The sequence below is a fragment of the Ahaetulla prasina genome, chromosome 2 (assembly GCF_028640845.1).
Source record: "Ahaetulla prasina isolate Xishuangbanna chromosome 2, ASM2864084v1, whole genome shotgun sequence".
Classification (NCBI taxonomy): domain Eukaryota; kingdom Metazoa; phylum Chordata; class Lepidosauria; order Squamata; family Colubridae; genus Ahaetulla; species Ahaetulla prasina.
The window spans coordinates 67,121,063-67,143,221 of NC_080540.1; the positions used below are offsets into that span (position 1 = coordinate 67,121,063).

At 36.2% G+C, this 22,159-nt stretch overlaps 2 protein-coding genes across 6 annotated transcripts in view; both read left to right on the forward strand.

Moving 5' to 3' along the window:
* The window catches only part of PTPDC1 (protein tyrosine phosphatase domain containing 1), a 40,766-nt gene extending 31,689 nt beyond the window's left edge, over window positions 1-9,077 (forward strand). For 2 of the 5 annotated variants that reach the window (XM_058172794.1, XM_058172790.1), the window contains 4 exons: window positions 1,035-2,179; window positions 3,327-3,512; window positions 5,633-5,743; window positions 8,068-9,077. In XM_058172794.1, coding sequence (XP_058028777.1) covers window positions 1,035-2,179; window positions 3,327-3,512; window positions 5,633-5,743; window positions 8,068-8,184 — 1,559 coding nt within the window. In that variant the 3' untranslated portion in view covers window positions 8,185-9,077. Of the gene's footprint in view, window positions 1-1,034; window positions 2,180-3,326; window positions 3,513-5,632; window positions 5,744-8,064 lie in introns of those variants that run through there. The other 3 variants (XM_058172791.1, XM_058172792.1, XM_058172793.1) reach the window with 3 other exon arrangements.
* Window positions 9,078-13,238: 4,161 nt separating this feature from the next.
* Window positions 13,239-19,096, forward strand: LOC131190497 (probable E3 ubiquitin-protein ligase MID2). Its single transcript, XM_058167826.1, has 3 exons — window positions 13,239-13,362; window positions 15,293-15,463; window positions 18,470-19,096. Exons 1-3 carry the CDS (start codon window positions 13,294-13,296, stop codon window positions 19,094-19,096), a joined length of 867 nt encoding a protein of 288 aa, XP_058023809.1. The 5' UTR covers window positions 13,239-13,293.
* The last annotated feature ends 3,063 nt before the right edge of the window (window positions 19,097-22,159 follow it).

Consider the following 22,159-nt stretch of genomic DNA (forward strand, 5'->3'; position numbering starts at 1 on the left):
ACCATTGCAGTCTCCCCCATGGTCATGTGATCAAACTTTAGATACTTGGCAACTAGCATGTGTTTATGATGGTTGCAGTGTTCCGGGGTCATATTTGCTGATCTTCTGACAAACACATGGGGAACCAGATTCATTTAACAACCATGTTATAACTTAACAATTGCAAATATTAATTTAACAACTGTGGCAAGAAAGGTCATAAAATGGGGCAAAACTCACTTAACTGTCTTGCTTAGTAATGGAAATGTTGGGCTTAATTGTGGATTATCAGTATTTGCTTGCTGGCATTTCTTGGAATTTTTCTTTGAAAGTGGCCCATGCCTCTAAACTGCTTTTTGAGTTCAAAAGGAAATTGAGAATTAATCATAAGAGCATCTATAAAAGTTTAAAGAAATCTTAGTTTTCAACTGTATTTCCGTTGTCATTTCAAAAGAAAACAGAACTTTGGAGTAGAGAATTTATTTATTTCAAAAATATTATTCAAAGGAATAGGAATTCTTTAATGCGCTTAAATAGAAATGGAGACTATGAATGCCTTCTCTCTATATATATGGATACCTACCATTTGGAAATACTTGTTTGGTTATTTATTTTTAAGAATTTTCTTACCTCCATTTCTAAAGCAGAGAAAACATTTGCAGGAAAGTGTAACACATAGCCTTCTTTGACCTTGTTTTCTCAGCAAATAAAATTATGTGCTTTAAAACTCTTTTCCCATCTGTGATCTCTGATTTTGTGTGCAATTTGTTCATAAAATCGGCTGGTTCAATGCGTAAGTTTCAATATATAATGTTTGTTTTTATAATGTTCATGTTTAATTTTTGAAGTATTTTAAGTAGGGATGTGTGTGTGTATACACAGTATACACAAACCCACACTTAGAGAAAGAGAGAGAAAGTGTGTAATCTAAGTTTTACAATTGGTGGGAATTTAACAGTCAGCTGTGATGTAAAGAGCATCCATGTGTTGTTTTCTGAGTTTATTGTTCTTTTATTTTAGACTTGGAGATTAATCTTTTATGTGTCATTTTCCAGGTGTCTTAATAGCTTGTTACTTGGTTTTTGCAACAAGAATGACTGCAGACCAAGCAATCCTTTTTGTAAGAGCAAAAAGGCCTAATTCCATTCAGACTAGAGGACAGTTGTTGTGCGTAAGGGAGTTTTCACAGTTCTTAATTCCGCTCAGAAATGTTTTTTCTACCTGTGAGCCCAAAGCACACGCAGTGACTCTTTCCCAGTACTTGATCAGGCAGCGGCATTTGTTGCATGGATATGAAAGCAGAAATCTCAAGCACGTGCCAAAACTTATCCATCTTGTTTGCAAATTGCTCTTGGATTTGGTTGAAAACCGGCAGGTGATAGAGGAAGAATTAATAGATATGCCAGACCTGTCAGCTGAAATTGAGGAGACCGTTTCTCAGTTAGCTTCTACGGAACTTGATAAGGAGTTAAGAAGACAAGATAGTAGTACTTCAGAGCCATTCTCTCTCTCAGGGTCAAATCCTCTTCATCCCAGGGAACACGAATGGGATCCACTTTGCAAATCAAGGACTTCTGATTACTTTTTGTCTCTTAGCCGTTCCAAAAGGCGCCTTAGCTATAGTGAATCAGATTTAAGAAAAGCTGCATTTATCTCTGAGCAAGGAGAAACGCTATGGTCAGTGCCTGTACAAGTGCCACTCTGCAACAAATCTAACCCGCCAAGCAAGGTGGACCACTGCCAGCCTCTTCACATTGAGCTAAACCAAGAAGTCTTAATTCGTAACACATTTACTTTCTCAACTCAGGGAAAATTTAATCCAGGAAAAAATGAAGACGACTCTTCTGCCTGCCATAGATCTAGACATACAAAAAGAGTACTGCGTAGTAAAACCTTTTCTTCAGGCCTAGCATGTCATCGGAAAGAAAAAGAGGAGGATGAGGAGGAAGAAGAAGAAGATGAGGAACTAAAAGCATTGAACTATAATTTTGTGAAAAAGGACACTTATGGCAGACGAATATCATCTGAAGATTCAGACTCTTCTAAAGAGATCTATGATCTTTCGGAAACAATCCCCCATATCATTGTGCAATCAGAATTAACTCAAGAAGCACGAAGAATTTTGGCAGCCAAAGCTCTGGCAGGTCTGAATGAATTTATGGAAGCAGAAGAAGTGAAGACTAAAGTAGAAACGTGGCAGGTATTTCATTTTGTAATATTGTCAGTAATATTGTCAGTGTACATTAGGTAAACATAGAAAGAGTGTCCCTGGTTAGGAGCAGTTGAGATCTTCTATTTCTTAAGCTTTTCAGTGATGAGCAGTAAGCAGCCAGCCATCTTATATATGTGTGTTTTCCTTTCGAATAGGAACTAAGAAGTGCAGCCTAAAATTAAAACAGATAGAAAGGAACCAACTATTCTGCACTCTCTCCCCCGTGACTTTTTAAATAAATGCAGTGTAAATTAAAAGTAAAACTGCACTTTGTGTTGCAAACAGTTTTTCCTTAAATGTCAGTGTGGAGACAATGTATATATATGGGAAAGAGTTGGGGAAAATGGTCTGAATTAACCCTTCTTTGTCTCCTGATTATCCTGTATAAAAGCCTGGAGAATGGAGGGATTAGAATACAGACTTGGCACTAGAGCATGAAGAATTTTGCGGGGAACGTTCTTCGGTAGAACTTTCATGCCCTTGGCTCTTTCAAAGTCAGGGAGGGAGACGCTAACAGTGTGCATTCTTAAAGGACTCCCACTGGTATTTTTGCTGTCTAAAGAAAACAGAAGAAAACTGTCTTTTGCTTGGAGTGATTTACTTTCTGGGGAAGCATTTGCTATATGATACTAAGACATTTGCTCTACATTAAGAAAGGGTTAAGCATCCTGTGCCCCTTGATTCTCTGACAGAAAACAGAAACTATCTTTATAGTCTCATTTTCTTGGCACACAGATTGGGAATACATAAGACACCATTCAGGTATTGGTTTATGATTTTAATCACCTGAAGGAAGGTAAGGCTCCTGCCATTGTCAGTAAACTAGAGATTGTCTGAAGCAAGAAGCCTGTAATGTATATTAGAACAAACATGGAGGACAATTAGGCATATAACAGGTTGTTGTCTTCAGAATGTCTTTTCTCGGGCATATAAATGTCTGAATAGTGACAGAGATTGGGCAGATGAAAAACTAGTAAACATTACCCTACTATCTTCTTCGTCATAGTTATGATGTTCTAGAAGAAAGTGCTTCCCGCAGTTGTTTTTGGCAAGAAATAATACAGTCCTATCTTAAAATCATGAATGTAAATGCAATTAATAGAACATTTATTTAAATGTTTTTTTCTTTTGTTAGAAAGAACTGAATAGTCAAAATGGAGCCTGGGATAAAATATGTGCTGAGAGGGATCCTTTTATTCTCAGTAATTTGATGTGGTCTTGGATAGAGCAACTTAAAGAACCGCTTCTAACCAAAAATGATGTTGATGTGTTAGCAAAAAATAACACGGATTTTCAAGAAGCATTCAAACTGCTAGACAAGGTAAACAACATATGTATCTGTTCACATTTCTTGGCCAACAACAGATTCTTGCTGCTTTCATGAGAAAAATGAAAGCAACTGTGCCATTCTAACATATGCTGTTAACCTGGAAGCTCTTCTCCTTTTGCATGTGTGATGAGTGTTGTGACTTATGCAAAACAGTGGCACATTTGCATTGTGATGTTATGATGTTGCTTTTGTCAGCCTAGATGAAGCAGCTTTCATAGTTTCCCTGCTTCTTTACAGTATGTGAAAAATGAGTGATTTATTCATGTGTTTGTATATGTTTATCAACCTGGCTTTCAGTGGCAGAAGTGAGCTGCATTGACTAAAAGTACAATATATACTTGCTTTAGCTAACATTTAAAACCAATTGAAATATAGCAGCAATTGAATGCCCTGTTGCAGAATGAATGAATTCTGCTGATTAAATTTTTAATTGATGTACAGTGAGGTTTTCTATTTTAGATAACTGGTATTTGCTTCTAAGTTGTATCTTTCTCATTATATTAGTGACACCTCTGGTTAATTACATCATTCTTTATCATATATTTCTTCAAAGGTAGTTTTGACATCTCTTTCGAGGCATTTGTTGTGCAGAAAAAATGAAAATAGATTTGTTCTCAATTTTGTATGAATAATGAACAAACATATTTATTTCTTTGACTTAATGTTTTCTCTGACCTTTATTTCCTGATAGAATTCCTTCTTCTCTTTTAGTAATATATAATGATAGATTGAGAGCTAGTTGGTCTCGTGGTTATGGCCCTGGAATAGGAATGGGGAAATCTAAATTAAATCCTGATTTATGCACAGAAGCCAGCAATATGACTTTGGGCCTGTTCTCCTCTGTCAACTCTAGGAAGAAGACATGGCATACCACTTACAAAACTTTATAGACTTTCCATGTGATTGCCAGGAGTCAAATCCGATTTTAAGGCAGAGAGTGGAGCAGGGGTATGGAAGCCATATAGATGACCTTGGGCTAATCATAATATCTTTCTAGGATGGATGGATGGATGGATGGATGGATGGATAGGATAGAGTAGGACAGGACAGGACAGGATAGGATAGATATAGCTACATTGATATGAATTTAGGAAATCCTCATTTAGTGATTGCTTTGAATGCACAGCTATTATGGTGATTAAAAATTAATTTTACAACCAATTCTCACATTTCCGACCATCACAGCAAAAGGATAATTGAAGAAAGGTCATAGTCATAGTTTCACTTAGAGATTTAATGACCAAATTGCTGGTCCCAAATATTGTTGCTAAAGGTCTACCTGTATGAGACATAATAGGAGAACTCATTACTGCATATTCTATGTCTATTGTACATCATTGTGTTTGTACTGTTAACTAAAATTGTCCAGGAGGTATGGGCTGGAAGAACGGAACAATTCTTGTTTAATTTATTAGGTGGCAATACTGTTGGACCCTTTTAGAAGAAATGTTACTTTTTGCTTATTGCAAGATTTTTCTGTGATCAGATATATTTTTAAACATTGAGGAGATTTTCAACAGTAGTGCTTTGGAAAAGGTCATAGTAAAAGAGTAACATGTAAAAAGGGTGCTTCTTTTTGTATGCTCTCAAATGGTTGCTTTCTCTTCTTTCAGCAAAGGAGTTAAAAAGCGTTTCTTTAAATGTCCCAGTGCCCTTTAATTATCTTATTGATTTTAAATTGTACTATCTTGATGATATTTGTTGAAAGGAGTTATATACATTTTAACAAATTCAAGTAAATACATTTCCTGTTAGTTATAGTTCAATATCAGCTATGCTTAAATGAACAGAATTACGTTCTGCAAATGTACTAACTTTCTGTGAATGGAAGGGCTCTTGTGAATCAAGATCAGGGGGAAAGAGGTGATATGATTCTTTCTCTTCAGACCTTCTTCCCTGGTTGACTCTTTTCCCACACATTTTCAAATGGTAATTGGAGTCAGAAGTTCTTCCCTTGCATTTTTCATCCAATGATAGCTGTGAATCACAGCTTTCATCCAAAGGGTCATCTCTCTTATTTATGTCTTGCTTAATTTGGGCTGAATTGTATCCTATTTGTTTTCAGAGTTATTCTTTAATAATACCTAATAGTTTGATTTATGCTTCCTCAGGGAAAATATCACACCATACTATGTATCTTAAACTGTGTGGTGAATTTGCAGACAATACCAACAGATGTGGAAGATCTGCTGCTTAATCGTGCCATTAAAGCATTCACCAAGGCAAGTAGCATATGTGCCCTTTTGTTATAAATACATCAGCGGCTGCTGATCAGCCTACAGTACTTTCCATAATCTTGATACTAAAGTATTCAAACAGATATTTCTTACCAGGAACTTGAAGTGTTCCTTCTTGTACTGAGACCAATTTATGAGTGGTTCCTTGTCTATTTAAATCCATGGAATAATGAGTATGCAGCATCCTATGGAGTTTGCTTTATAGCTTATTAATTATAGCAATTTATGTAAAACTTTGAGTAATTGAGTAATTGAATCTTGGATCATTTTCAGTCTGAGGACAGGTTTATGAAAAGAGGTAAAAGCAGTATGATTTGGTCTTCCACATTGTGGGCCAGTGCCTTAATATCTGAAACATTTGTAAATAGTGTACAAAGTATGGATAATCATTTCTGGACACATTTGCATTTGGGCTTTTGCATTTACCTCAACAAAACATATCAATGATTACAGTTCAACACAATCCTGTATAACCATTCTTTCTAATACTCTGGATTGACAATTTAATTTCCCCCCTTATTTTTATGTATCTATTGTCTATTACAATATGTTGAATTTTGTTTGCAAAGTTATTTTTGCAATCGATTTTCCTGCACTTTTGTAAACTTCTATATATTTTTAAATATTTCCTTCTATAATTGTTAGCCAGATTTATATACACATGGCAAAGTACCTTGCAAAATTTGGAAAAGTGCAGATATTGAAAGGTTAAATTACTGTTTGGGTATTGATTCAGAAATACAAAGCAAAACATAATTCACCTCTATTTCGTGCATATGCACCTACAATCTCTCTCACATCTATAGACATGATTATTTGGAGAGAAGAGAGATGGCCATGGCCATCTGTTTTCTGTCAGTAAGCCTGGGGCTGGACTAAAGTTTGAATAGACAGCTTGGTGTAATGGTTAAGGTGCTGGCCTAAAAATCAGGAAACTGTGAGTTCTAGTCCCACCTTAGACATGAAAGCCATATGGATGACCTTGGGCCAGTCCATCTCTCTTAGCCTAATCCACCTCACAGGGCTTTTGTTGAGGGAAAAATAGGAGGAATAATGAGTATTAGGTATGTTCATTCCTTGGGTATTTATAAAGTAATAAAGATGACATTCAAATAAATAATACAATAAAAAGTTTCATCTTCCTCAGCAGTATATTTCACTTCTACCCAGCAGGTGGTTGATCTGCTGTATGTGGGGAAAATGATTAACAGTGGCTATAAGTTGTTTGCATGGAGTCCAAAGTTTCAGTGAACTGAAAGAATTTATATTATCTTTCTACACATGGGATCTAAAGAAAGAATAACACTGGAAAGAAATTCATATGTGTACTTTAGTCATTATTACTGTTTATTTCAATATAACACAGATTTTTAAATTATTTTTTCACATATGACAAGAGTCAGAATAGATTTATTAAAAATATACAAAATTGTAGCACTCACACATTTCCCTTGTGTACAGAAACCAATTGCTTCTGCTTAGTTGTAAGAAAATAAATAAAGTGCAATATATCTCTCATTAACATTTGCTTTGATAAAGCATAGAACAGCTGAAAGAAAAAAGTAACTTACTAGAACTTTGAATAATTAATTCAGAAACAATATTTTACATAAAGCTGTCATTTTTCTGTTTATTAGTCTTAGAGCCATTGTAAAGTATTATATTTGAAACATTATAGATTAAAACTATATTATCTGAATATTTTAGTATCGGATAAATCAGAGTTCCTCAACCTTTTTGGCTTTGTGGATCGGTGGGGGAAAGGGGAATGGTTCTGTGCATGTGGTGGGTAACCATGCGCACACAGCTGCATTTCTAAAAGGCTCAAGGCCTGAAAGTGGGACATGGCCCGGGGTTGAGGACCCCTGAGATAAATAACTGAGTCCTTGAGTTCATTTACATTTGAAATTATTCCACTGGGATAAACCCTGATGTTAGAGATTGTAGAAAATATTTGTAGCTGAGATTGTAGGTTTAGGCAGAGGTTTGTCCTCTGAACTTGCTGCTTGGTTCCTGGATGTTTCATTACCAAACTAGATAACATCTTTAGTGGGGTTTGGATGAAGTGTCTTGTCCTGGGTTCAGAACAAGAAGACTGATTGAGTCACATGACTGATTGAATCACAAGACAGTGTATAAACACAAGACCTGTATAAGCAAACAAGACACTTCACCCAAAACCCACTGAAGATGTTACCTAGTTTGGTAATGAAACATCCGTGAGCCAACAAGCTTGGAAGACAAATCTCTGAATAAAACCCTGATGTTTCTTATGTTTTGTAAGATAACGTTCAGTTTGTTTTCAGCAGATGAACTATGATTCTGAAGGTGGATCAGATGTTTACAGCATTTTAAAGAATGTTTTCAAACAGATACTGGAACACCAAAGACAATATATCAGTGAAGAAACGGGAAAGCTTTTATGAAGTTTACATTTCTATGCTACAATTTTTTGTAGTATTGAAAAATTACTTTTCTTTCGTATCCCTTGTTTTGCATTAATTAAATTTCTGTTAATGTTGATTATTAAATATCGAAAGGTTGCTTTCCTGTATATGTATGTACATTGTTATTTAATAACTTGCCATTTTTTTGTGATTGTAATGTGGCATTTTGAATATTCCATTAAAATGCTATATAGTTTTTCAGTGATAAGTTATTGGTTGGATCAAAGAGAAAAATCCCTTTGTTCCAAAGCAGATAAGGTGATCTTTGCTGATTCCTCCTCTCCCATATGTCCCGAAGAATCTGTTCAAGAGGGTTAGGGACAGAAGAATGGAGGTCCTTAACCAGGGGTGTTGGCAACTGTTGTTGGATGGGGAATCGGCCTAGATTGCTTTTCCTTCACCTTTTTCCTCCAGCAGGGATGATCTCAGCAGCACTTTGTTACGCTCTGTTCCCATTGGCTGAATGAAAGCTACATTCAACCTGCTATTTTTTCACATTGAATTGTTGCCATAATTCACTGCCATAATGTGCTGGTTTATTCAGTTAAGTATTTGTGTATTAAAACTCTTAAGCTTAAATGTTGTTTACATTAGTGGTATTATGTTTTATTTTGTGATTAGTAAACATTGACTGATACAAATGACTGTTGTATAGCTAAATGATTTTTCCTTGGTAGCCATAAAAGAATTGAATTTAATGCCAAAATAAATTTGTAGCAAAAAATATAAAGATGACTTAAAATATGAACATAGACAATGTAGACAGTTCGTAAATGGTTTTGAGAAAGTTGAAACCTTCTATTTTTTAAAATAAAATACTGTAATTGTGAAAAATGAGGTGTGTGTTATAGTAGCTCATTTAAAAAAATGAATAAAGGAAATATTTACAGTAAAAAATGTTTCTGGCTGTTAATAAATCAAGGTTTCTTACATTACCCTAGGTTAGTAGTCCTAGTTTGAGTTGTTCTCATGGTTATTGGTATTCTTGATTTAGCTTTTCATTCTAGTTTTATTTTAACCCAGATAACTATTTTAATGAGTTTAAATACATTCAAAAACATCTAATGTGTCTCTTTGTTACTTATACAGGATCAGTACAAAAGAGACCAGAAGGGGATTTTATTTTGAACTTGAGGTTGACTTACCAAAAATAGAAGATAATTTGCTATCTAAAAATACTTGTCCAGTATTTTGCACAGCACTAATATAAAATATCCTGTTAGAAACAAGGTTGATAACAAGATTCTTGATAAAAAGATACGATGGGAAGCTTCGTGTGTAGATATCCCTTCAAGAACATCTTGGCTTCTTTCATTAGTATCAATTGTTAATACAATTGTTGAGTTTAGAAATCTGAAAGGGACATGGAATTATTTTTGCCAACTAGAATGTAGAACCTCTGCAGGCAACTAGAAAAAAGATAAGCTTTCGTTTTTCTTTGCCTTTCTCACAAGTCTTGCTTCTGTTCTCATAAGAATTTGTCTCTTCCAACCCTTCCTGTTAACAGTGCTGATATATAACTGCACCTCTGGATATGGAATGTAAGTTCATTGACTATTTTTTAAAAAAACACTTAACTGGCTTTTAACATGGGAAAATGGGATAAAGGCCATTTTTGTTAATCAGATATTACAGGCTCTCAGACCCATAGCAGCCATATTCACTTCTATTGTAGTAGTAGGAGTGATGGGTTTCTACTGGTTCGCCCCGGTTCAGGAAAACCGGTAATGGCAGCGGCGGGAGACTCCGCTCACCAGCCCGGATGTCATCACGGACATTCCACGTAGGCACAGAAGCGCTGCACACCAATGAAGCGATCTTTTATATAAAGTACATAATCCTTAATTTTACATTTAATTTAATGGCTACTTAAGTTTTACCGGTAATTTATGACAGGGAAAAACAATCCTTATGGTTTTCATTTCATGCGAATGAATTTTAAATACTTCTTTCTCTTTTGTTCCAAACTAAACAAAAGCCTCAGACACTGCAGTCCATTCTTGCATAACAGCTACATCTATTGCCTCATCAATTTGATTGCTCTGTTTTTGTACTTTTTTTAAGTACAATCTCCCTTTTCAGAAGGAGATAATATTTCAAGTACTTACTGTAACCACTCAGTGAAATCTATACATCTGCAATGAAAGGAAATAGTTTTTCTGACACAAGTAACACAGTTCCTTTGAAGTGCAATTGTCATATCGGGAAGCTTTAAATGTAAGATAAACAAAACCTCTTTAAACGATACATGTATATGCAGATTTTGAAAGGGGAATGGTACTCAACTTCAGATACTAAATATAAGCTAAAATCCTTCAAAACTAATCGTGCTCTCTGGAATTATAGTTCAGCAATATCTGGAGGGAGCAAGTTCTGCATCTCTTCTAATCTCCTGTATTGAATTGGGCTTCAATGGATGTTTTGCTCTTGAATTAGGAAAGCATCCAGTTTTCTCCACCTGTGTGCAATACCTTAAACATTCCTGAGGATAATTGCCACCTATGGTAGTCCTGGAAACTTAAGAGGGGGAGAGCCATACTAATCTATGGGAGCAAAAGATCAGGAGGTTGCCAGCATCTTTTTTGACTTAACAATTTTTATTAAAAGGCATAAGCTTTCCATAGTCCTGGAGAAAAAAAAGGTGCTTGAAGAGGTTGCAAATAGGTGCTATTTTTGTGCTATAAAGCACCTTTTCAAGAATATCCCAGAAATCTCAGAAATGCCACTTACGAAATAGTGAAAATTAGATGTGTAAAAGCACAAAAATAGTGTGCTAGTGAATCCTTTTTTTCTATTACAAAACTACCACTGGATACTATCCATTTATTCTCTGAAATGGAAAAAATATACTTGGGAAGTGGCCAAATTATTTTCTATATTTGCACTTCAACAGATGCCAGAGATACGTAGCATTGTTTTTAACATACATATGTTTTGACAACCAATACTTATTTTTATTATAACTCTTAATTTAGGCTTCCACCTAAATTAAGGTGCCTTCTCAGAGACAGCGGATTGAGGATGCCATTAGCTGGGCTAATCCATCAACCCACTGCTTAGTTGAACTACTTACTATTTGCTCTTTCTAACAGGAAATTTCAAATTCTCCTGTAAGGCAGAAAAATGTGTTATATCCTCCAGAATTAGCAATCCTTACAATGGAACAATGGATGTTAAATTAATGATGATTACAGTAATATAAATCCCAGTGAGTTCAGTGGCTCTGTTCACTGATGAAAAATCTAGCTCCAAGTCATTGTAAAACCTTTAGTTATGTAACTCTTATTATACAATTTATCTAATATACAAATTTAATGTACATTTCCATGATATAAAAATGGATATTTTAAATTCAGAATTCATTAGATCTTGCTTCTGTAAAAACTGAGGTGTTACTGTTGGCTTATGTTGCTATGGTGTTGCTGTGAGAAATGAGTCACAGAGTGACATTCTAGAATGTAACTGTAAATGTAGCTAGAAAAGAACATTACAGTTGGTCTTTATCTGTTTGAGTGCAGGAGTATTATGGAGGCTTTGGTGCAGGTACTGTCATGTCCAGTGTGCTTAGAACTGTTCACTCCCCCAGTGCTGGTTCTCTCTTGTGCACATAATTTCTGCAAAAAATGCCTGGAAAAGATCCTCATCCTCCAAAATTGTAGCCATGTGAATGGGCATTTCTCTTGCCCTATGTGCAGAAAAGTAAGTAGGATCTCATACTGCTATTATTATATCTTTTTACTTTTCCAAACAAGCTTGTTCCGATATTACTCAATGAATAAACTCCAAGAATTATGCTTTATCTAACAGAACAACCAATTACCAAGTAAATTATCTGTGGGAAATGAAACTTGAGGCCACAGATCAAGGGAAAATTATTGACAAAAAACCAGGTGAAATCCAATGTCCTAACTAGTACAAGTGAAGGAAGTCCTTCCTTATGAAACTACCCTTTGATATGGTGAAATGAAAAAAAAATATTTTCCATTGTGATAAAGCCAATTATACAAAACCTGGATAGAACAAAATTATGCCTTATAGAGTGAAAATGACACAATAATTCACTATAATTTTAAGTTGGAGAACACATCTTTAGGAAAATATCATAAAATGCCTTTGTATGAGCCCTACTTATACAGGTAGTCTTTGACTTATGACCATAATAGAGTGTGCTCGTTATATTTATATTCATAAATTGTTAACTGAAGCCCTTTCCACCCTGCTGAGTCACAATAGGCCTTGGAGCTGCTTCCTTTCTCTCTGGGTTGCACACCCTTACCGCACCCCCCCCCCCAATCTTTGCTTGGCAAACTTACTTTATTTGTAGATCACCTTTGAGAAAAAGCAGCCGATCTGCTACATGGCCTTCCTGCTCAGAGGCCGCATGATGCCATCCTGGAATCGGGCACCGTTTTTGAAATGGGGCAGTTTTTGTGATCTGAGAATTGCAGCCGCTTCCAAAATGCTGCCCGTTTTTAGGACAGCACCACATGGCCTTCCTATATGGAGACTGCAAGGCAGATTAGCCTATTCTCTTCCTGAAGTTGATTTAGGAGATCACCTTCGAGAAGAATCAACTGATCTGCCCTAAGACCTTCCTATACAGTACAGTGAGAAGGGAAGTAGGGCAGGAAGCAAGATCAAACAGGGTGCGGAATCAGGTCCAAGGGAAATCGATGGAGGGGGCATTGCAGCATATATGTGGCTAGATGTAAGAGTGGATAGATGACCAAGAACCTAAATTTCATAATTGTGGGGCACTGCAGCAATTGTAACTTCAGGTTACATGAACTTCATATGTCCCTTTTTAACTTCATATGTCCCTTTTTCAACACTGTTGTAATTTTGAATGAACAATTATAGGACAAAGACTATCTGTAGTTTAGCATGCATGGCCACAAGCGTGCATTCCACAGAAGGTAAACTAGACTGAAAGATTTGTTTGCTAAAAGAATTTGAGCATAAGGCAGGTACTAAAAGAAAAGTCTGTTTATACAATGGCTTTGTTTCAGACTGTGTACATGAGAGGAGGAGGACTCATTGGATTGCCAAGGAATATACTCGTGGAGAACGTTCTTGAAAAATTTAAGTATGAGCTTGAAAATCTTCATGCCAGAGAACAAGACCGTTTGTCTCAAATATGTGAAGAGCATGGAGAAAGTATGAATTTGGTATAAAACCATATTTCTGTCAGTACCATAATTTATACAGTATATATATATATTGTGTTTCTTGGATGAATTTTCATTTTAAAGTCTACAGATCCCACCTGCCCTCCCAACTTCTTCAAGTATAACGCAATGTAATGAAATTTTATAGCCATTTAGAATCATCTTGAGATGAGAGATGGGTGGCAAATATATTTAATAATAAAAATCACACAAATTATCTAAAGGTAAAAGTTTCCCCTATCCAGTCATGTAGGGGTGATGGTGCTCATCTCTGTTTCTTAGCAGAGGGAGACAGCATTGTCCAAAGATATTTCTGCAGTCATGCATACAGCATGACATCACACTGCAGTGCAGAGTATGTGGTGAAACACTGAATGTTACCGTCCTAACAAAATAGTACCTGTTTTTCTACTCGCATTTTCATGCTTTTGGACTGCTAGGTGAGCAGGAGCTGGGAAAAGAATAGGAGCTCACCCCATTGTGCAGAGCTCATGTCTCATGGACTGTCAGCTTTCCAGCTAATTAAACTCAGCTTCTTAATCAATGAGCTTCACACACACACCCCTATACATTATCTAGGCTGATTAAAATTCTAAGGAATTCCCTGAATTGCTTCACGGGATTACTGCATTTCTGCAATTAATGTAATTACTGATTTCTAAGGAAATGTCTCATTTTAACCAATCTTAACAGAATATTTGATAAGTCTTGATCCGCCTTGTGATGGCATGCTGACCGCATGACCATGGAGATGTTTTCAAACAGCGCTGGCTCAATGTCCTTGAGCTTCCTGTAGTCAGCAATGATTAGAGCAGTGTTGGCGAAACTTTTTGGCACTCAGGGCCGAAATGGGAATGCACACACAAGAAATCAGATAAGCAGCCACATGCGCACTCCAGGAAGATGATCTTCCGGTTTCCGGTGCACACATGCGCACTGGCCACCTGGTCTTCCAGTTTCTGGAAGGTATGCGTGCATGAAGACCAGGTGACCTATGTCCCATGATGGTGAACCTATGGCACATGTGCCAGAAATGGCACGCAGAGCCATCAATCAGGGTACGCGAGCTGTTGCCCTTTGCTCTTCCGGGTTCCACTGTACCAGCCAGCTGGTCTTCATGTGTGCAGGAGCTCCAAAAACTGGAAAAGCAGCCGCCCGAATGCGCATGCATGCAACCTGGAAGATGATCTTCTGGTTTCTGGCGCACACATGCGCACCACCCAGTTGGTCATTGCACACACATGCATGCTAGAAACAAGACGACCAGATGGCCGGTGCGCATGCGCGTGCCAGAAACCGAAAGATCATCTTCCCAGTGTGCACACGCGCATAAGGCGGTTGCTCTTTTGGTTTCCGGCGCGCCTGTGCTTGTGAAGACCAGCTGGCTGGTGCACCAGAACCTGGAAGAGCAACGGGCAACGGCTCACGTGCCTGAAGAGATGGCTCTGTGTGCCATAGATTTGCCATCATGGGACTAGAGGAATTCTAGGATTTCTCTCTCTCTTTTTTTACCGCTTATGTTTCCAGTGACAAGCAGTACTTTCACTTCATAGCAAGGAAGCATGAGAAACTTGTGGCCCTGCCAATTTTGCTGAATTAGATACTTGTATCACTATTGGATAGAGCGACTGAGGTCTGGATAGGAATTGTATTTCAGATTGGCTCTACTCTTCTTTAGAAGCTCCAGATTTCTTATAGTACCATAACTAAAATAAACTTTTCATTCACCCTTAGGGCACCCTGTAAACAACAAAGAGGTTTTGAAAATCTGAAATCATCAAGTAGTCATTTGAAGTTTTAGAGTTAGGGATGGCAGCCCTAATCTAGCCCTGGGTGAAAAACACCAAGAGCAGCAAATATTGTATTGCACTCTAAGGCTATGCCTCCAGGTAATAACTTAACAATGTCTTTTCATCCAGGTATGTCTCACTGATGATAAACCAATATGTGCCATATGCAAGCTCTTTGGAGACCATGAATCCCATACTGTAGCAAAAATTGCTGAAGTGTACGCAGAGAGGAAGAAGAGTTTCATCAAAGGTTTAGATTGGGTATTCCAACAGTCTGAATATGCTGAACAGGCAAGGAAGGTACAATCCAAGAAACTTGATTCCTTCATTTTATAACATGACAATTTTTATTTTAGAGCTTTTATTTCATGATTTCAAAAACCAGATCACATGACCAGACTTGATTTTATGACCATGTCTACCGTGGTTGCTATGTGAATCACATGATTGTTAAGCAAATCTGGCTTCCCACTTTGGTTCATGAAGCCAGTTTTGAAGGTTGTAAATCTTGATCACATGACTGCAGAACACTGCAACCATCCTGAATGTGATCTGATTGCCAAGTGCCCGAATCATGATTACTTGACCATAGGGGTGCTGCAACAGTGCACCTTAAGGACAGGTTAGAAGTCATTTTATTCAGCACCATTATAACTCGGAACCATCATTAAGTCAAAGACTACCTATAGTAACCAGAATAAAATGCATTTACAGGAAGTAAATTATATGGTTAGGTAAAACTTCGCTAATTACATCCTACCAGGAGGAGAATCAAACACTATGGGCTCTGTGTGTGTGTGTCTTCGGGTATGCACTTGGGAAAAAAGGCAGAGGGACGTATCTTGAGAGTAGCAATCAAAAGACAAGTCACAGTGATAGGCAAAGAAGTGGCACAGTGTAAATCCTTAATTCTCCATTTAAACCTGCTGATTCCTTATGGTCAATAGGTCATAAGGTGCCAGAATCAGTGCTATTGGATTTAAACTTCCAGCAATTAAGAGAGAAGGAATGAAAAGAAACTAGATTGACATTGTCATCAGTATGATTCCATTATATTAGTTCTTAAATATGTTTGGTTTATTACTATATTAAACCCATTTCCATGTCACTTTGGGCATTGAAACAACCTTTGAGAAAATTAGTTGCATTACATTGCCATAGACTTCAAAATATCTCATGTGAAACTAGAACTGATGAGCATTCAGAGAGCCTAGAAAAAAGCTACTAGAGCAAAAAATAATGGTGACAATTTGTCTTGGGACGGTTAAGGATTCCACTGTGGTGAGAGATTGGACTAGAAGGCCTCTAAGATCTTTTCCATCCCAGTGATTCTGCTACAGTGCTATTTTGTAGGTTTTGAGTACTTGATTCTCTCCTCCCCTCTTTGGTAATGAGCCAGGACCTTAGGTGAGCTCATTTTCAGGGAGTTTATTCATGTAGAAGCATAAGTAGCCTTGGGCATAATGTGTTTTAAATTTTGTTCCGATGACTTTTATTGTTTTTAAGTGGAAGATAGCCTCCAAGAGTTGCAACTTGGAGGCTATCAAATCAAATCAAACCTTTATTGCCAATGCACATGTGTACAATGAAATTGAATGAGCCTCCCTTGGTGGCTCCCTCCCCCAAAAAAACACAAAATGCATCTTAATAACTCAATAAATGAAAGAATTAGAATCCCTAAACCCAAATACAGTAAGTAACAACTAACTCACATTCCCATATACCTATATGTATGTAACATTATATTACATCGGTATGAACATGTTGCACGTTGCGCTGGCCTTGCAAGTCTATCATATTAAACCTAATTGTGGTGTTATGTTGTGTTCAGAAGTCTGACAGTCCATGGATAAAAGCTATTTTTCAGCCTGTTTGTTCGGCTGGCTATGCTTCTATATCTCCTGCCTGATGGTAGGAGAGGAAAGACGTGCTGACCAGAGCGTGAATCTTCCCTGAGTATTTTCCTCACTCTGTTGAGGCAGCGGGTCCTGGTGATTTTGTCCAGTGATGTCAGGGGACAGCCCATACTTTTTTGTGCTATGCTCATCACCCTCTGTAATGCCTTTCTGTCCGCAGCTGTCAAGCCAGCATACCATATTGTAACACAATATGTAAGGACGCTTTCTATCGTAGACCAGTAAAAGGAAGTCATCAGTCGTTGTTTCACCTGATTTTTCCGCAAGGCCCTAAGGAAATGGAAATAGCAGCCATGTAAATTAAATGAAAAGATCAATCTATCAACCAATGGACAATATTAAAGTAATTAGAACGCAGTTCAGTGTCTGCTATAAAAGAAAGGGACAATATTTTAAGTGTAGAGAAGGTTACTGGAGTGAGACTTTTTTTGGAGCAAAGCCCAGATGAGCCAAATCTCTTTTTATGTATACAGATAATCCTCAATTTACAATCACAATTGAACGCAAAGTTGTTGCAAAGCGAGACATTTGAAAATAAATTTTACCCCGTTTTATGACTTTTCTTGCCACAGTTGTTAATTGAATCACTGTAGTTAATTTAGTAACATGGTTGTTAAGTGAATCTGGCTTCCCCATTGATTTTGCTTGTCAGAAGGTTGCAAAAGGGGATCACGTGACCCTGGGACACTACAATGGTCATAAATATGAACCACTTGCCAAGCATCTGAATTTTGATCATATGACCATGAGGAGGCTATAATGGTCATAAGTGTAAAAAATGATCATAAGTCATTTTTTTCAGTGATGTTATAACTGAACAATCACTAAACGAACTATTGTAAGTTGAGGACTACCTGTAGTTTGGGGTTATGGAAAAATTATGAGTGTATATCCACATCTACTTCTGCCGGTGGAGTCATAGCAGTTCAATTTCATGTTTTTATCTTAGCTCATATGGTAAAGAATATTTCTTAAATTTGCCTTTTTCTTACTATTATAGTCTTTGAAGTAGAACATAGTAACAGTATCATAAAATTTTGCCGGTATTAGTCAACTTTGTATATTAGAATGGCAGTCACATGGTCATTCAATTATGTCACGTTCAAGGTGACTTCCATATAGTCAAAATATATGAAACCCTAGTTGAAAGTAGGAATTCCTTTGACGTGCTGCATTTCATGACGTGTGATTTTGTGCAGAAAACATAACAAACTATCTACAATATCAGAGCTGCAATATCTTTGTAATTTTGTCACCAAAGGTATTTATCAATCATTGTTTTGATTACCCAAATTGAACAAGTATTCAGAATTCCCTTTCAAATATTTAAATTGCTCTAAATAGTTTTTTTTTAACTGTTTCCAAGCTCTTACGTGTTATACTTTGACAGGAAATTGAAATAAAGATCAACGAACTTGCGTATACCAATACTGGTGTCAAGGTTATGATTGAAGCTGTAGGGAATAGCCTAATCAAAGGTATCAGATGCAGAATGGCTGAGCTGAAAGGGGAGTTATGCAAGGATTATTCTACAAAACTAGAAAAGCTGCAGCTCTTAGCAAATGACCTTCAAGTCCCCACACATCTTTATCATCAAATGAAAGCCTTTTTGGAACAGCATACCACTTCAGTGCGTTTTCTTCAAGAAGATAAAATATTTAGAAGCAAGTTAGAGAAACTTACAGAAGGAAAGCACATACAACAAGATACAAATGGCTGCCATATTTCTATTGGGCAATATTTCAAAGATTTGATCAAAGGCATCAGCATTAATAATTATATCTCCTCTAATTCCGATGAAACTCTTGCAAGTTCCAGTGAGCTCCCTGAAGCATTCAAGCTGGAATGTCCTGCATTTTCTTTCTCTGGTGGATTTCCTGATGAATATTTCTGCCAAGAGGTACTCGATTTTTTCCAGAAATCAAGTGAAATGAAGCAAGAGTCTAATCAACACATCTTCCACAGTGAAGGTAATAATACACCACGTAAAATCGACCTCTCACTAGAAGCAGAATGAGTATCAAGGGAAGTTATGATGTAATGTGCTTTAGAAAAGAATACTATATTTATATTCCACATACAAATGAGTTAAAAACTAACAGCAAAATGTCAATGTACTGGCTGTTCAGTATTAATTCTGAAGTAAAATATTTATAAATGCAACAATACAGTATGCTATTTGATATACCATACACCAGGTGGTGTTAATTATCACTTTCAGATTAGAAAGTCATTTGAAAGGCTGGGGAAAAAAGGAAATGCAAAATCTGATGATAGCAAAAAATAAAGAGGATTCTCAGTTGTTTAAAGAAGGCTTATTGACTTTTTACAGGTTTTGTTATTTGAGTTCTCTGCTAAATATGTGACTGAATTTCCCAAAATCTTAGTTCTCTGTAGCTCTGGATTGCAATGCTTTATATAATATGGGTGACAAATCTACTACCCCAGATTCTGCATAGATCAGTTTAAGGAAAGTAAGAATTACTTTACAATTCTACATAATGTTGAAAGGAGTCTAAGATTCTATTTGATCTAACCCTGAATGTCTCAGTGCTAAGTAGAAAATGAAAGTGTCTGTTTCGATCACTGTGCACTTTATGCCCAATATTTGTCATCACAGAACAATTAAAATCTCCCTATGTCATGTAGCATCTTTAGCAGTAATTGTGGATTGTCAGTTAATAATTCCAATAATTCCAAATAAACCAGTTTCCCCTCAAAATGTTCAAAACTTTGCTTATCTCTAGTCAACATTAGCATTCTAGTTCTTAACAATTTGGGACAAGGGAGGATCTGTATTGTTTAAAACACATTTCAATGAAGCAGATTAAGAGGCTGAAAAAAGGGAGGTTAATTATTTGCAAGATGTATGGGTTGATATTACACTCTCCTGTAATGACTTTGTCACATGGTCTTTGATATCCGTAATTTATAGCACCGGAACCACAGAACTGTTTCTAAACATGAAATAACTGTTGGAAAATGGCTCTGTATTCTTACATTCCATAACACACTTGGCAATACATTGTTGTGTCAGTACAACCTATATGCTACCTAGTTCACAGAATGGGGGCTTGCAAGGAAGAGTCTAGGTTATGATGTCTAGCTTGCCTAGAACAGCATGAACACATGGCATAGTGGCCAGATGTGTCGCTATTGATTCCTCTAATAAATCCTGGAAGAAAAGTTAGGCATAATGTCTGTAGAGACAAAAAGATGGTTGGAAACCTTGTAATTAAAGAGAGTAAGGAATGGTAAAGATTAACAGAGACAGAGAAAATTCAAAACTATTTTGTTGGAAGTAAATTGGTGAAGAGGGCTGAACAAGTCTCTGGCAGAAGGAATGGTATTAAAAGCGATGAATGATTCAGAATGAAAATGAAAGGAAAGAAATGCTAGGAATATTAGAGATTTGTATGGGAATGGTATTGATATGTCAATCAGTGGAACTGAAACAAATGCTACAAATGATCAATTACTGCCTTATATTTTATCATTTCAACTTGACAAGCAGCACATGTCAATAACCAAAGCATTAGGAGAATGTGTAAATTTGGATTTATTTTTAAAAATATTTTATTTTTTAAAAATATTTTAACATTGTAATTCAAATTAACACACGGACAGAAAAGAACTCACTATTGGTTACACAGTGAGTAAAAAATCTATATTAGTGGAGATTAAATGATATTAACAAACAGAAAAAAAGAGGTGGAAACTAGCTAAACAAAGAAAAATGTTTAATATTTTAACTGTGTAGTTATCAGCAGAGAACTAATTCAATCCTTAAGCTAAAAATTAAATCCAGATCATATGGAAACATACTGCTTCAAATTCTTATTTTTAGAAGATAAAATATTTTAAATAAAGTTTTTATAAAGACTCTAGCACAGATAATGGATTCATGTTCTAAATTCATTCCTTGGTGTCAGGGGAATAAGTTTCTTTCCATTTACAATATGTAAAATTATCAACTTTGCTGAACTCCAGGCTTAGTAGAGCCAAAGCTCTTCATTAAATGACAAATTCATTTTGATTATGATACAATGAATACAAGTTTCTAAAGTCCTATATCAACTTTGTGAAAAACAAAAAATGGAATTTAGAGTCATTTTTCTCTTTCAGTTCATTCATCTCTACAATGGGAATCAAAACCTTACTTAGAGTCTCAATTACATAAGAAGTTTAATATACCTTCATTGCTAAACAGTTACAAGAAACATACTGAAAATTATTAATGAAGCATTTAACAGAATTGTGATTTGAATGAGAAAACTTTGGATCAAGGTTCACATTTCTTACTAGGATACATGTGGGACAAAATTTCTTTCTCTCTCAGTTTCAGATGCTGAGTAGTAAAATTGTAGCAACTGGTTGCCTATCTGAAAAATTATTAGAGAAATGACTGCCCATGATGCAAGAACATTACTTATGAACTTACTCAATCTTTGAGTAAATGTCATATAATTTGCTTTTGTACAGCGAACAAATATTTGAAAAATGCAGTCTGAGTAATTTTAAAAACAAGATTTTGAATTATTTTATCCTATTATATTTCACTATATAAGATACAGAACAAGATTATGTACAATAAAAATAGAAGTCTACTATTGGATAGTGACAAATTGTCATTTCCTGTTGAGTCAGCTTCCATTAATCAAAATGGCAGATTCAAACTAATGCAGTCAGAGAACAAAATAGTTAACTATGGGATTTTAAAGAGTAATTTTTTTATCTTATTGCTGCAACAGGAAAATATTTATGCAGATTCTATAATTTCATTGCCCAAATATAAAATAGTTTAAGTAGAATTCTGCACATACTTTATTGATAATAATTATATAGCTGCTCAACTTATACCAAACGACTCCCAATCAAGGCTTATGTCAACTCTGAATCGAACCTGGCTGAACCCATCTTTTGCTGCTTCATAGTTACCATGTACTCTAAGTGAGGGGGAGTAGGTGGACTGTCTCACAGACAAAACAATGATCTTTCTCATGGGAACCAAGGTCATCCCAACAGGTGGCAGTTGAAGGAGGAGAGGAGTGACCGGGGAACCCACTAACAGTTTTAATTG

What these genes read in the sequence shown, in the direction of transcription:
- LOC131190497 (XM_058167826.1), top strand. Translation starts at nt 13,294, where the DNA reads ATGAGCTTGAAAATCTTCATGCCAGAGAACAAGACCGTTTGTCTCAAA. An exon ending in ATGTGAAGAGCATGGAGAAA is followed by an intron (nt 13,363 to 15,292) that starts GTATGAATTTGG and finishes CTTTTCATCCAG; the next exon opens with GTATGTCTCACTGATGATAA. An exon ending in ATGCTGAACAGGCAAGGAAG is followed by an intron (nt 15,464 to 18,469) that starts GTACAATCCAAG and finishes ATACTTTGACAG; the next exon opens with GAAATTGAAATAAAGATCAA.